Source organism: Dendrobates tinctorius, unplaced genomic scaffold (genome assembly GCF_039654945.1).
Source record: "Dendrobates tinctorius isolate UK_male_01 unplaced genomic scaffold, ASM3965494v1 ptg000160l, whole genome shotgun sequence".
Taxonomy (NCBI): Eukaryota; Metazoa; Chordata; class Amphibia; order Anura; family Dendrobatidae; genus Dendrobates; species Dendrobates tinctorius.
Window position 1 is genome coordinate 22,322,196 of NW_027361827.1, and position 15,341 is coordinate 22,337,536.

The 15,341-nt window shown below is 42.3% G+C and overlaps 1 protein-coding gene across 1 annotated transcript in view; it reads left to right on the forward strand.

Moving 5' to 3' along the window:
- The window catches only part of ECPAS (Ecm29 proteasome adaptor and scaffold), a 229,006-nt gene that overhangs the window by 94,172 nt on the left and 119,493 nt on the right, over positions 1-15,341 (forward strand). Inside the window, exons 16-22 of the mRNA XM_073549708.1 lie at positions 2,865-2,988; positions 3,349-3,429; positions 3,803-4,022; positions 4,200-4,291; positions 4,435-4,569; positions 4,779-4,941; positions 13,085-13,254. Coding sequence (XP_073405809.1) covers positions 2,865-2,988; positions 3,349-3,429; positions 3,803-4,022; positions 4,200-4,291; positions 4,435-4,569; positions 4,779-4,941; positions 13,085-13,254 — 985 coding nt within the window. The remainder of the gene's footprint in view (positions 1-2,864; positions 2,989-3,348; positions 3,430-3,802; positions 4,023-4,199; positions 4,292-4,434; positions 4,570-4,778; positions 4,942-13,084; positions 13,255-15,341) is intronic.

Sequence of the window (15,341 nt, forward strand, 5' to 3'; positions counted from 1 at the left end):
TAAATCTGTCTCAGGATTTCATCCCACCCCTAAATTGTTTATATATGTATTGTAGTGCTGTGGTAGCACCGTACGCAGTGAAGAGGCAGTAACACACAAAATTCAGACCCAAAAGTCTCTTTAATGTGTCTCCTCACAGCATTAAAAGTCAAATCCACACAAGTGCATATAACTTCAGTGCATATAATTAGTATCCATTTCACATTTGCAGAATAATATATAGCGTATATATTATAAGGCATCCTTCATTTTACAGATGCTAAACACGCCAGTCTTCTATCTAGTTCCCGTGGGTGTTTGTGCGCCATGTCCAAGACTCTATTCACACAGCATTACATGTTGAAGGCACTACACACGCTAGTCCTCCTCTGATTAGTTCCCGTGGGTGCCCTGCACCACTGTATCCCAGTCTCTGTTCAGACAGCATTTCGTGTTGCAGACTCTACACACGCCATTCTTCCTCTGATCAGTTCCCGTGGGTGTCCTGCTCCGCTGTATCACAGTCTCTCTACTCACACAGCTGTACACAGTCCAGGATATCCTCTGGATCACAGTCAGGCACCATATTCACCTGTTTTGCAATCGTTACACACGCCAGTCCTCTTTCTGGCACATGACATCCACCTCCGGGCACAGGACTGACCACATCCGAGACCAGTTACCGTGGACGACTTGCATCGCTGTGTACGCTGCTGGTGCCAGGTTATTCAGCTGCCCTGGCTGCTGGCTCCGCTGGCCTGCGCTGCTTCACACACACCGCCAGCTCTGCTTCACACACACAGCCAGCGCTCTGCAGGCCTCTGCTCTGCATATCAGCACACACCAGACTGACACTGATTCTGAACCTGACACACCCATACCCCTTACTACAGGGATTTTAACCCAGAACCTGTGGCCTTCAGCCACATGGAAAATCCGGACCGGAAATAAAATGGACTGCACCAGTGACATACTGCAGTCAGATTCAAAACACCCATTCCAGAGCAGGTTTTCCCTACATCTGTCTTGGACAATAGGATGTCCCAAGACTACACTTTTTTTTTTATTATTATTAAACTGCATTACAGTCACTGCTACACCCGTGACTGCCATGCACACCTATGGATTTCATACGTCTCCATGCACAACCTGGGGAGAACACACAGTGACCCCCTACCTGTGACATCGGTTCCATAGCCTCAATACGCCTCTGTGCAAATCCTGGGGAGAATATACAGCGTCCCCTAGCTGTAACAGGGGTCACTGCCTCACAGTATGTAGCTCTTTCAAAAGATAAGTGCAGCAGTACCATTGCATGGCCAGTCTGTTTTTCCATTCCTGAGAAATCAGTGTTTGAATTAATATACAAATTAAGCTGAGGCCTCTGTCATTCCAACTCTACTCTCTGCCTTCTCCTGCTTGACTGACGTCTTTTCCCTGAAGTCACACAGCATAGCAGCTGTCAATCAAGCAGAAGGAGGAGGAGGCACTGGGCAGGCAATAGAGCTGGAGTGACAGAGGCTTGCAATGTGCTATAGTCCTTCCGCCCCATTTGTATATCAATTCAAACACTGATTTCTCTGTAACAGAGGACCGGACTGGCCATGTAAAGGTATTGGAGGACTTGTCTTTGAAAAATCTACATGTGCATATAAATAATTTAGGGAGTGAAATCCTGTTGTAAGATTACTGACAGGAAGTCTAGAATAAAAATCTGCTCCCATAATCAGTTCTTTTTTTGAAATCAGAAGAACCCAATGCCTTCACACTTATTTAGAGCATCTACCAAAACAAAATCTGTCCTAGTGATAGAATCCTTTGAATGCCTATCTAACCACTCAATATAAATATATATGAAGCTTACATTTCCACATTTTCCTGAGACCTAGGAGGCTGGAAGAATGTAAAATTACACAATGGGTATCTTCCTAGCCTGTCCCTTTTAGCAGATCATGTTGGCAGACTACGAAGACATAATGGTATTCAATGTACTTCTACACTAACACAATCTTATCTGTTTTTACTGCTTTCTTCTACGCAAATTTGACATTACCTAAATGAGAGATATGTGGTTATATGAGGACCTCACTCTGATATTAGACATAGTACACATATTTGACATTAAACACAAAAAAAGCTCACTAAAATTAATGGGTGCTTTAACTCCTGAAATACATTTGTCAAAAAAACTGAAAAGTCTTTATATGAAGACAGATGAAGTCTGGATACGAAACGTGCGTTGGGGCAGTGGGCACCATCCTTCCAAGTTTATATCTATGTAAGTGTTGCCATCTTGCTTGTTTTAGTGTATGGATTTCTAATGTGACCATTGTTCTATATATAGGGAATGTAACCCCTGATATTGTTTTTATGTTTTCTTGATTACAACTGGCTTGATAAGGCACCAGTGCACTTCATGATATGGCATACGATTTTGTGGCTCCATTCTTTTGTAAATGTCCAGTAGTATTTATGTATTGACGCAATTTTAATATCTATAGAATTTAATAAAACAATTTTAAAGGGTTATACTCTTTTTTGTTATTTTTTTAACCATTTTTTGTGACAAACATATTTGACATTTGTATATTCAGTAGAAGTGGAGAGATATTGACATAAACTTTTTAGTGATATTTTAGTCTTAATTATCCTAGTAAAAGGAAGAGGGGGCACACGTTCTACTCGTCATTGTAGTCTGCAAGCCTTAAGTAGCAATTTAGTAGCCGTTCTTTAAATGACCAGTTTTTCATTTTATTGGCTATATGTGTTGCTGTATATGGAATAAATATTAGCAATAAACAAAATCCATTGTAAGCTACAGGGGATGATTTAGGGTCCAGTAGTCTTGTGAGTCATTGTGCCTGATTCTTTCGGTGTATTTGCAGGAGAGAGGAGGTTTATGGGGAAGCGCAAAGAGCCCTGAGAACATTTTCTACGAACAGTGAAAAAGAAGGCACCCTTTTGAAACTCCCATCTTTCCCAGTAATGGTCAGCCATATTATGGATAAGGTAAACCTTTAACTTGCTTTACAGATAATCTGAAATTTGAAGTGTTGTATTGGTTAACCTCCATGGAGTTTTTTTTTGTTTATTTTTACTGAAACGAGATTTGTCAAATCTAACGCTGTGTAACGAGGAGCTGCCACATAGGCACCGCCGACTTACTGCTCTATACTTATTTTCATGTTCCCAGAAGCTCTTTTACCCAACAGCTTAGATTGGGTTAAAAGAACGTCATCCAGATAGAAAACTGTATATCCAGGCAAATAATGATTGACCGTTTTATTATGGGTGCATTCAATAAGGCTTGTATGAAAATGGCAATTAATACGTTATTTTTATGTTATTTTTTTTATCTCTTCCCTATAGGCATCCAGCCGAATGAAAACGCCTGTTAAATTTGTAACGACCACTTCTGTTCTCCCTTTTAACCCTGCTGCATTTCTAGAGGTATAGCTTTCATTGCTAAAGTAGCCTACTATCGTGTTGACCCAATGTAAAAGTTTTTAATTGGTGATGAGCGAGTATACTCGTTGCTCGTGTTTTCCCGAGCATGCTTGGGTGTCCTCCGAGTATTTTAGCGTGTTCGGAGATATAGTTTCTGTCGACGCAGCTGCATGATTTGCGACTGCTGGACAGGCTGAATACATGTGGGGAATGCCTGTTTGTTAGGAATTTCCACGTGTAGTCAGGCTGTCCAGCAGCCGTAAATCATGCAGCTGCGTCGACAAACACTAAATCTCCGCGCACGCCAAAATACTCGGAGATCACCACTCGCTCATCACTATTCTTAATTTTTATCCTTTTTTTTTTCCCTGCATAGATAATTCTGTATTTGAGAATGTGCCTAGCTCATAGTGCTGGCGTAGACCCAACCTGCCAGTCTTTAGCAGATATGCAGGATCAGGCACCAGCTCTGGGACGCTATGTTAGACAGCTAATGTCCGATGACATGAACGCATCGGACTCTTCCAAAGACGGAGACATGAACCCTGTGGAGATGTACATAAGCCTCATTCAGCAACTGTTGTCTGCAGCTGGAGGTACAATGCGGAATCAAATCCCATATTAACTACTCATTTAAGGTTTATTGATTATTTAATCAATATTTATATTATATATCAATATTTACTCAATATTTAAAATTGATTGCTTTTACTTGGGTCTGATTTAAAATTCCACTACAAACTAATTCTTGCTAAGTTTTTTCTTAATTGCAGGTCTACAAGTTATGTATTGCCTCCTTGAGATCGTATCTGTGTATCCACAGAAGCTGGCTGCCTCGTTAGTAGATAAAGTAGAATGGATAAAGGTAAGTACCAGATCCTCCCATTTCTGCCTGTGTCTTTTACAGAGAAGTCACTTTGCCCAGTTGCTTCCTTCTGTATTTGCAGTTTGCACGTGTTCTTATAAAGATATTAGGCCACAGCTTACTGGTAATTTGTGTTTTCTCAGAGCCTGATGACTGCTAACAAGGAGGAAATGCGGGAGCTGGCGGCTCAGTTATTTGCTCTAGTTGTAGTTACTTTACCTGGTCCGGAGCTAAAATCTAAAATTCAGGGCCTGATCAAGACTGCTAAGGATCCCCATGTAAGTATCCAGTTAGTTTCTTGTACTTTAGTTATTGAATATGGCTATGCCTTGTGGTTTGGACCATCTATTAATCTTACATGAAGCTCGGTACATGGGTACAAATGTTTCGTGCTTTATAAATAATTGCTGCCAGAACCATCAAAAGCAATGAAGGGAAATATACTAGGGTAAAGTTGGTAGGAAATAATTTTAATATTTTCTTATAGTCCCCAGAGGCTCAACATGGATCCTTGCTGGCCCTGGGATATCTGATTGGAAGATATTTGGATGCCACCAAGACTAGGAAAGGGCCCCAGGATGCAGAGCAGCAAGAACCATTGTCTATTATGGAACAGAATGAAACCGTCCAAGCTTGTGTGGAAACCATTGGTTAGTCTGCTACATAGTGATGTGTTATTATGCTTTCACTTCATGTAAATCCTGAATCCAGGCATGGAATAACTTTTTTTTTGAAAATTAAAATTTGTCTAGATATAGTTGCACAGTCAAAGGTATATTCACATGTACATGCAAAACTGCAGAAAATTTGCTGATTTTGTGGCTGTTAAATAGCAAAAAGACGAATCAGTATACCCATGTTCCGTGCCACCGATCCAGATAAGAGGTGTAAATAGATGTGAGTTCTGGATCCAGTGATTCTTTGTAGAAGTCACATGTGACAGCACATCCTCACTGGTAGCCTGGTGAACTGAGACCTCCAGAAACCACCGGAGTATCAGATGAACAGAACATTTCCGCAACGTGTGGATGAGATGTGTTCAAGTCTCATCCATGTCGCTGCATCTGTATTCTGTGATATCTGTAGATCACTATATGGACAAATGTTACAGGTTTAAAGTGTAACTGAGCTTTCAGTAGAAGCACAATGTCTGCACCTGCTTCTAGCTCCTTGCTCCTTCCCTCTCCATAAAACTTCATAAGCACCAGCTGTCATCTCTTATTTCTCTAATGGGAAAGTCTCTGTTCACTGAAGACAGATTTTACCCAAGAATTGAGAATAAAAGATCAGTCCAGAAGGAAAAAGAAGGCGTCTTACCAGATGATATATATTACAAATTAATTTAAGAAGTAAAAATTAAAATGATGGTTGCAATCTGAAGCCGGTTATGTTTAAAAAGTGTTTTGCTAATGATTACCGTGTTTGCTGTGATAAGCTGAGTGGTTAACAATCCAAAGAACGTTCATTTTATCGTTCCATAATTCTCTTTACAGTGTCTATGTATAGGCATGCTGTGGCATATGTTGCCAATATGCATCTATGTTACAGGTAATCTGTCAGCAGGATTTCACCCACAAACTATTTATATCTAAGTGCAGCTTGTTCTAAGACAAGTTCTGGTATATCTTTGCCTTTGGTCTGTTACTCCGTTACAGAGAAATCGGCCTGTTAATGGATGTACAAATGAGGCTGAGGTGCCTTCAGTACATGGAGGATATTCCCAAGCCTCTGTTCTCCCAAGCTCCGTTCCGCACGCAATGTCGCCTCCTCTTATCCTACATCTCTTTTGCTGTGTGACTTCAAGCAAAGAAGCTGAGCTATCCATAAAGCAGGAAGAGGCGTGGAATAGAGCCAGAGTGACGGAGCACGTCAGCTTCATTTGCGTTTCCATTCAAATGCTGATTTCTCCGGAAAGGAGCAATGGACTGTCTAGGTAAACGTATTGCTGGAATTGTATTTGAAAGAGTTGCATGTAGATATCAATAGTTGGGGGGGGTGAAATCCTGCTGACCCCTTCCTCTTAACACCTTCATGATCTTGCAATTTTTTTTTTGCTTTTGTTTTTTCCTCCCCTTATTCCAAGAGCCATAACCTTTTTTTTTTATTTTTCTGTCCCTATAGGCAAAAGAGGGATTGTTTTTCTGTGGGACGAGTTGTATTTTTGAATGACACCATTCATTTTATCATGTGATGCACTTTAAAGTGGGAAAAAAATTCCAAAGCTGTTGAAATTGCAAAAATAGTGCAATTCCACTATTGTTTTGGGGGTTTTTATTTACCATGTTCACTATATGATACAACTGACCTGGCAAGTTAATTCTCCAGGTCAGTACGAGTACACAGATACCAAACGTATAGGCTTTAATTTTTATTTAATTAGTGAAAAAAAAATTCAGACATCTGTTAGAAAAAAAAATTTGCCTGTGTCGCCTTTCTGAGACCCATGGCATTTTCATTTTTCGGGATCTGTGGCTGTGTAATGACTTATTTTTTGCACCATGAGCTGACGTTTTTATTGATACCATTTTGGTGTAGATCCAATGTTTTAATCCCTTATTTCATTTTACTGCATTGCTGCGAGAGCCCAAAAACATGTAATTTGGGCTTTTTTTCCCATTTCTTTTCTCGCTATGCAGTTTACAGATCAGATTAATTTACTTTATATTTTGATAGATCGAACATTTCAGCGGTACCAAATATGTTTGTTTATTTACTCTATTTTAACAGAACGAAAAAGATGATTTGAACGTTTGTGTTTTTTATTTTCTTAATATTTTTAAAAACTTGCTGCGATTGTCCAATCGCTTGTACTATACATAGTGCTATGTATAGCAGAAATAACGATCTCCTATGAACGTCCGCCACAGGCCGGCATTCACAAGAGGATCGTAATGACAGGGCAGATCTCCATCTGTCATGACAACTAATTGGCACCCAGCGATTACGTGACCTGTGCACCGACGGGCGGACCTGTGCACCGACGGGCGGAATGAATGACACACTTCCAGACAGCACGTGTTAAATCCCACTGTATGTCATTGGCAGCTGTATTTAACTGGTTAACAGCGCCACTTGTGGCTGTTAAAGGCACCTAATGACTGATTAAATCAGTCATCGTGTGCGGGGAAAGATGCGGGCTTGGCGTGCAGGGGTTACAGTATTTATAATGCCATGTAGTTTAGGTTTTTGTTGCTGGATGCTTCTGTATGAAATTGCACATGACGTACATTGGCACCACAAAGGTCAGAAGGATAATGGGCCGAATAAACACTGCAGATGAATTGTAAATGCCCCCTTAAAGTTCAAAATCACCAAAAAATATAGTGTTAAATATTCTAGATGTCAGCTCTGTAACAATATGTTGTATATTTGCTATGCACGGCTGTACTTTTCATTTAGCAGAAGTACGTAGTTTCTGTCATCTTAAAAAGAATGTGTCATCAAAAAATGAACTATTTTAATCAAGTTTTTATTTTAAACATATTTTTTATTACTTTTTTTGTCAGTTTTCCATATGACTATCTATATAACAAAAATAAGAAACTGTAATTTTCACACTGACGATTAAGCCTAATGTAGCTCATACTTTGTTATCTCATACAGGATCACAATGAAGGGTAACACTTTTGTATACAGTAAATAACACCGGATCCACCAATTCCAGAAAACCGGTCACTTCCTCCCCTTCACAATTGCCATTGCATGCACACTAAAAATGGAACTGTGCTTTCAACAATCTTTGATAAAATCAATAATACAGGTGATTGTAGGAAACTAAATTATTTTGCCAGTGAAATCGGCTTCCTTCCCCATATCTTCCCGTCCCCTGCCTCCTGAACTTGTCATTCACTGTGAAAAAGCAGCTAAGGCTGGCTTCACATTTGCGCTTTTGTGCGCAGCGCATCGTGCGCACCCGTGCGCATGCGCACTGCGCACCTATGTTTAACATGACGTGCGCATGATCTTGCGCACACTTACGTTTTCGTGCGCATGCGTTTTTTTGTCTTTTGCGCCAGGCGCGCCAGACGCAACATGTTGGATTTTTTGGTGCGCCCTGTCTCGGCAAAAAAACGCATGCGCACGCTTGCGCACGGAATGCGCAAAAACAACACATTGAAGTCTATGGGAACGCATGCGTGCGCATGGTCTTGCGCACGGTTGCGTTTTTTTGCTCATGCGTTTTTGAGTGAAACAAGTCTAGAATGTTCTCTAGACAATGGAAAAAATGTCACACCTAAAAACGCATGTGCATAAAAAAACGCAAACGCATGCAAAAACGCATGTAAAACGCAAGCAACGCTGCGTTTTTTTGACGCATCAGCGTGCGCATGATAAAAAAACGCGCGTTTGTTTTGCGTTTTTCTTTGCGTTTTTTATGCGCACGATGCGCTGCGCAAAAAAACGCTAATGTGAAACTAGCCTAAAACCTGTCCTTCTCAGAGGAGATAGACTGAAGGTTTCATGGGACACAGCCCATTATCCCTTATGGAGAGGAGGAGGAGTGGAGAGCAGGAAAGGGAACTGAATGCTGCAGTGAAAAACATGTTTCTCTGTAGTAACATGTGTTTAACCTCATATCAGAGCTTGCTTCAGATCACAACAGCTGAGCTCTTCTGTATAACACCCTCCATATTATTGCAGCTTGTTTCCATGGGCTAAAAAGTGAATGAAGAGTCGGCATTCCCGTCTCTGTGCTGTCTATAGGAGAAATCACTGCAGCTCATCTCCCTTGCTCCCAGTGGGTTGCAATTTACAGATAGAGCATGGAGAAGAGAAAACTGGTGAGTATGTAGGATATAAGTTACCGTATATATTCGAGTATAAGCCAAGATTTTCAGGACCTTTTTTATGCTGAAAAACTCCCTCGGTTTATACTCGGGTGAGGGTCTCACAAGATAGAGGGGGAGCGGCATCGGCAGAGCAGCGGGTTACAGAAGGCAGGAGCCGGGTGCTGCTTCTAAAGTCTGTTCCCACTGCTAAAGAGAAATAGATATTCACTGAGCTGGCGGTGAATATTCATTTCTCTTTAATAGCAGGCACAGTATGCATAGACACCGGCTTTCTGCAGCAGCTGGGCGTTCACGTGTGCCTGCTACTTAAGGGAATGAATACTCACTGCCTTCACTCCCATGGGCATGGAGGGCAGTGAATATTCATTTCCTTTAATAGCATACACTCGTGATCGGCCGCTACAGGAAGCCGGTGGCTGCTACTACTGTGCCCACTGCTAAAGAGCAATGAATACTCACTGCTCTCCACGCCCATAGTCCCGTGGAGCAGTGAGTATTCAGGCAGCTGTGCTCTGCTTGTATGCAGTACATAAAGTCACTGCCATGCGCTGCTTACAAGCATAAATCTGCTGCTGGCAAGACGCTGCGAGGGAGTGCAGGAAGGTAAGTAGGATGGTTTATTTTTTTTTGCATGTCAGGTTATGGATGGGTGTGACATGCAAACCAGGATATAGGTATGAGGAGGTCACTCAGACCAGGATAGGGATGAGGAACCATGCATACAAGATAGGGATGAGGAGGCTATGCATACCAGAATAGGGATGAGGAGGCCATGCATACCAGGATAGGGATGAGGAGGCCATGCATACCAGGATAGGGATGAGGAGGCCATGCATACCAGGATGGGGATGAGGAGGCCATGCATACCAGGATAGGGATGAGGAGGCCATGCATACCAGGATAGGGATGAGGAGGCCATGCATACCAGGATAGGGATGAGGAGGCCATGCATACCAGGATAGGGATGAGGAGGCCATGCATACCAGGATAGGGATGAGGAGGCCATGCATACCAGGATAGGGATGAGGAGGCCATGCATACCAGGATAGGGATGAGGAGGCCATGCATACCAGGATAGGGATGAGGAGGCCATGCATACCAGGATAGGGATGAGGAGGCCATGCATACCAGGATAGGGATGAGGAGGTCATGCATACCAGGATAGGGATGAAGAGGCCATGCATACCAGGATAGGGATGAGGAGGCCATGCATACCAGGATAGGGATGAGGAGGCCATGCATATCAGGATAGGGATGAGGAGCCATGCATATAAGGATAGGGATGAGGAGGCCATGCATACCAGGATAGGGATGAGGAGGCCATGCATACCAGGATAGGGATGAGGAGGCCATGCATACCAGGATAGGGATGAGGAGGCCGTGCATATCAGGATAGGGATGAGGAGGCCGTGCATACCAGGATGGGGATGAGGGGGCCGTGCATACCAGGATGGGGATGAGGGGGCCGTGCATACCAGGATGGGGATGAGGGGGCCGTGCATACCAGGATGGGGATGAGGGGGCTGTGCATACCTGGATGGGCATGAGGGGGCTGTGAATACCAGGATGGGCATGTGGGGGTCGTGAATACCAGAATGGGGATGAGGGGGCCGTGTATACGAGGATAGGGTTGAGGAGCCATACATGCCAGGATGGGGATGACAAGTTCATGCATACCACGATGGGGATGAAGGGACAATGTATGCAAGGCTTATACTCGAGTATAAGTTTTCAAAGTTTTTTGTGGTAACATTTGGTGCCTCGAGTTATAATCGGGGCGGCTTATATTCAATTATATACAGGACAAAATGGCTAGAAATGGTGTTATTCCTTGTTTACCTTATTCTGAATAGTTACTTGGAAGCACAGTTGCCCTTTAAATACTTTTACAGAAATAAATAAGGTCACAGCCAGTCTATTGCTGCTTAAGTCCATATGCAGAATGGGAAGTATGAGTGTAAAATTAGACCTAGTGGCCAGTGTGAAAATTGCAATTTTTTTAATAAAATATTAAAAATAAAAAAATCATTATTTAATAAAAACACATTTAGCAAAAATCTGATTTAAATAATAGGTCATTTTCTGATGACACATTCTTTTTTTAAAGTGGATACACTTGGGCAGTTCAATATATCTTCAGTGTAAGGGTGCAGTCAGGTGGCAGTATAAATCGGACCGCAGTGCTCGGACAGGCTGCTACTCTCCCGACCTGAGTATGATGGCTGCATATACAGTGGGGGAAAAAAAGTATTTAGTCAGTCAGCAATAGTGCAAGTTCCACCACTTAAAAAGATGAGAGGCGTCTGTAATTTACATCATAGGTAGACCTCAACTATGGGAGACAAACTGAGAAAAAAAAATCCAGAAAATCACATTGTCTGTTTTTTTTTCATTTTATTTGCATATTATGGTGGAAAATAAGTATTTGGTCAGAAACAAGCAATCAAGATTTCTGGCTCTCACAGACCTGTAACTTCTTCTTTAAGAGTCTCCTCTTTCCTCCACTCATTACCTGTAGTAATGGCACCTGTTTAAACTTGTTATCAGTATAAAAAGACACCTGTGCACACCCTCAAACAGTCTGACTCCAAACTCCACTATGGTGAAGACCAAAGAGCTGTCAAAGGACACCAGAAACAAAATTGTAGCCCTGCACCAGGCTGGGAAGACTGAATCTGCAATAGCCAACCAGCTTGGAGTGAAGAAATCAACTGTGGGAGCAATAATTAGAAAATGGAAGACATACAAGACCACTGATAATCTCCCTCGATCTGGTGCTCCACGCAAAATCCCACCCCGTGGGGTCAGAATGATCACAAGAACGGTGAGCAAAAATCCCAGAACTACGCGGGGGGACCTAGTGAATGAACTGCAGAGAGCTGGGACCAATGTAACAAGGCCTACCATAAGTAACACACTACGCCACCATGGACTCAGATCCTGCAGTGCCAGACGTGTCCCACTGCTTAAGCCTGTACATGTCCGGGCCCGTCTGAAGTTTGCTAGAGAGCATTTGGATGATCCAGAGGAGTTTTGGGAGAATGTCCTATGGTCTGATGAAACCAAACTGGAACTGTTTGGTAGAAACACAACTTGTCGTGTTTGGAGGAAAAAGAATACTGAGTTGCATCCATCAAACACCATACCTACTGTAAAGCATGGTGGTGGAAACATCATGCTTTGGGGCTGTTTCTCTGCAAAGGGGCCAGGACGACTGATCCGGGTACATGAAAGAATGAATGGGGCCATGTATCGTGAGATTTTGAGTGCAGACCTCCTTCCATCAGCAAGGGCATTGAAGATGAAACGTGGCTGGGTCTTTCAACATGACAATGATCCAAAGCACACCGCCAGGGCAACGAAGGAGTGGCTTCGTAAGAAGCATTTCAAGGTCCTGGAGTGGCCTAGCCAGTCTCCAGATCTCAACCCTATAGAAAACCTTTGGAGGGAGTTGAAAGTCCGTGTTGCCAAGCGAAAAGCCAAAAACATCACTGCTCTAGAGGAGATCTGCATGGAGGAATGGGCCAACATACCAACAACAGTGTGTGGCAACCTTGTGAAGACTTACAGAAAACGTTTGACCTCTGTCATTGCCAACAAAGGATATATCACAAAGTATTGAGATGAAATTTTGTTTCTGACCAAATACTTATTTTCCACCATAATATGCAAATAAAATGAAAAAAAAAAACAGACAATGTGATTTTCTGGATTTTTTTTTCTCAGTTTGTCTCCCATAGTTGAGGTCTACCTATGATGTAAATTACAGACGCCTCTCATCTTTTTAAGTGGTGGAACTTGCACTATTGCTGACTGACTAAATACTTTTTTTCCCCACTGTACATGAAGTCATCACTCTCGGGTCAGAAGAGCCGCCGGCCAGTCTGTGCATTGCGGTCCAATCTCGACCCCATTTTTATGGCCGTCTGACTGCACACATCCACAGATATTTGACGTAATTTTTTTACTATCAGTTACATACGTGGTGTATTTTTTTGTCCAGGTACATTATTGGAAAATGGATCTCCTTTGTCAATTGCTGCAATAACTGCTTTGGGGGAGATTGGACGGAACGGGGCTCTGCCAATACCAGATGAAGGATCTGGGCTCACCAAAAAGCTGCTAGTAGAAAGTCTATTGGCCAGAATACCTTCAGGCAAAGAGACGAACAAAGTAATGTGTACTTTATTCACTATTTCTGATTTGTCTTCAAAATATATTAGAAGTTCTGTGCCACTTACATTACACAAGATATTTAGTCAGTGCTTGTGAATATAAGCATGAAAGGGATTTCCAATATACCTTGTTAATAGCGTTCTGAGTAGTGATGAGCGAACGTGCTCGAATAAGGTGTTATCCGAGCATGCTTGTGTGCCAAGAGTCTCTTCGGCGTGCTCAAATACTATGTTCGAGTCCCCGCGGCTGCTTGTCACACTTCTGTTCGACAACCGCAACACTTGCATGGATTGCCTAAGAAACAGGAAATCCTTCCATGTATTGCATCTGTCGAACAGCATCTGTTAGTATAGTGCTACATTGGGCTGTAATGTTTGCATATGGACTAGCAGTTTAGTATAATAATGGCCCTAGCAATTGAGCACACCACTTTTTCATGTATACCATTAAGATTGTGACTTTGTATCATCCTGCGCACTATTCTTCCTTTTTTAGTGACTATAGTTCTGCGTAGTCTAAACTTCCTTGTACTCTTGGAATGTTTGTTGCTCTAATTTCCTGAATTTATGGAGGTACTCTGTTTTGTACAATGACTATAAGGGTTTGCTCACATCTGCATGTAAAATTGACGAGTGCAATGTGAGAGAAGATCGCATTGCACTCACAGCAATGTTATTCAATTAGACCGTGTTCATCTGCAAGTTTTTCCTCACCTGGAATTGGGGTAAGGAAAAAATGGCCATGTTTATGGCCATGTTAAACTGCAGAGACTCACCTATGCATGTCAATGGGTGCAAGAAAAAAAGCACACGGACCATGCTTGTGCCGTGCGATTTTTACGCACCCATCTCATAGGAAACTCGACATTTCACCAGCCATGTGCAGTAAATTCACAGCATGAGCCAATAGAATAGATATAGATAGATAAAAACATGTCATTGAGATATATAATTAGTGCAGTTCGTGTGTAGCTAATTTATTTAGCTAATAAAGACAAAAAATGGCATGGGATCCCCCCCTTATTTTTATTAACCAGCTGAGGGGAAGCAGAGAGCTGGTCTTAATAGCCTGTGAACGTTTTCTAGTTATTAAAGACGTGGGGTCCTCCCTGTTTTTAATAACCAGCAAAGGCTAAGCAGAGAGCTCTGGGCTGATATTTATAGACTTGGAAGGGGCCATGGATATTGGCCCCCTCCCAGACTAATAACACCAGTCCTCAGCCACCCCAGAAATGGTGCATCTATTAGATACGCCAATTCTGGCACTTAACTTCAGCTCTGCCCGCGTGCACTGGTGCGTCCGCAAACTGGGTAATTTTTTGGGGGTTAATGTCAGCTTTGTAATGACAGCTGACATCAAGACCAGGGGTTAGTAATGGAGAGGCATCTATAAGACACCCCCATTACTAACACTGGAAGTGTAAAGCAAAAAACACACAGGGAAAAGTCCTTGATTTGTACAAAGCACCCCCTACCGTCTTTTACCCATTTATTACCTTTATTAAATCAAATATTCCAAAGAGGTCCACCTTACATCAACCCCACTTCCCTTGATGATCCCCAACTGCTACATCTGGATGGTCTGTTGAGCAGTGACATGAATCACTGCTCAATCATATCTGATGAACTGCGGTAACCTTACAGACCTCACCGCACGCAGCGTGAGAAATTTCTCATGTGGGCTACTTTGGAATATTTTATTTATTAAGGGTAATAAATCAGTAAGAGAGGGTTGGGGAGTGCTTTGTACAAATAAAGGACTTTTGTCTGTGTGATTTTTGCATTAAACTTACTTGGATTAGTAATGGAAATTTCTGGGCTTGATGTCATTTGACATTGCAAAGCTGACATCAATCCCTAAACTATTACCCCACTTGCCAATGCACCAGTGCATGCGGGAAGGGCCGATGCTAAGTGCCAGAATTGCCGTTGCTTTTTATTAAAAATAGGAGGGGACCCCACAACTTTTTTTAGGGGTCCTCCCTTTGTAAAGATAGCTTTGAGCTGATATTAATAACCTGAAAAGCTCCATGTTTATTGCCCCCTTCCCAGGCTATTAAGACCAGTTTTCCATTTCCCTCAGCT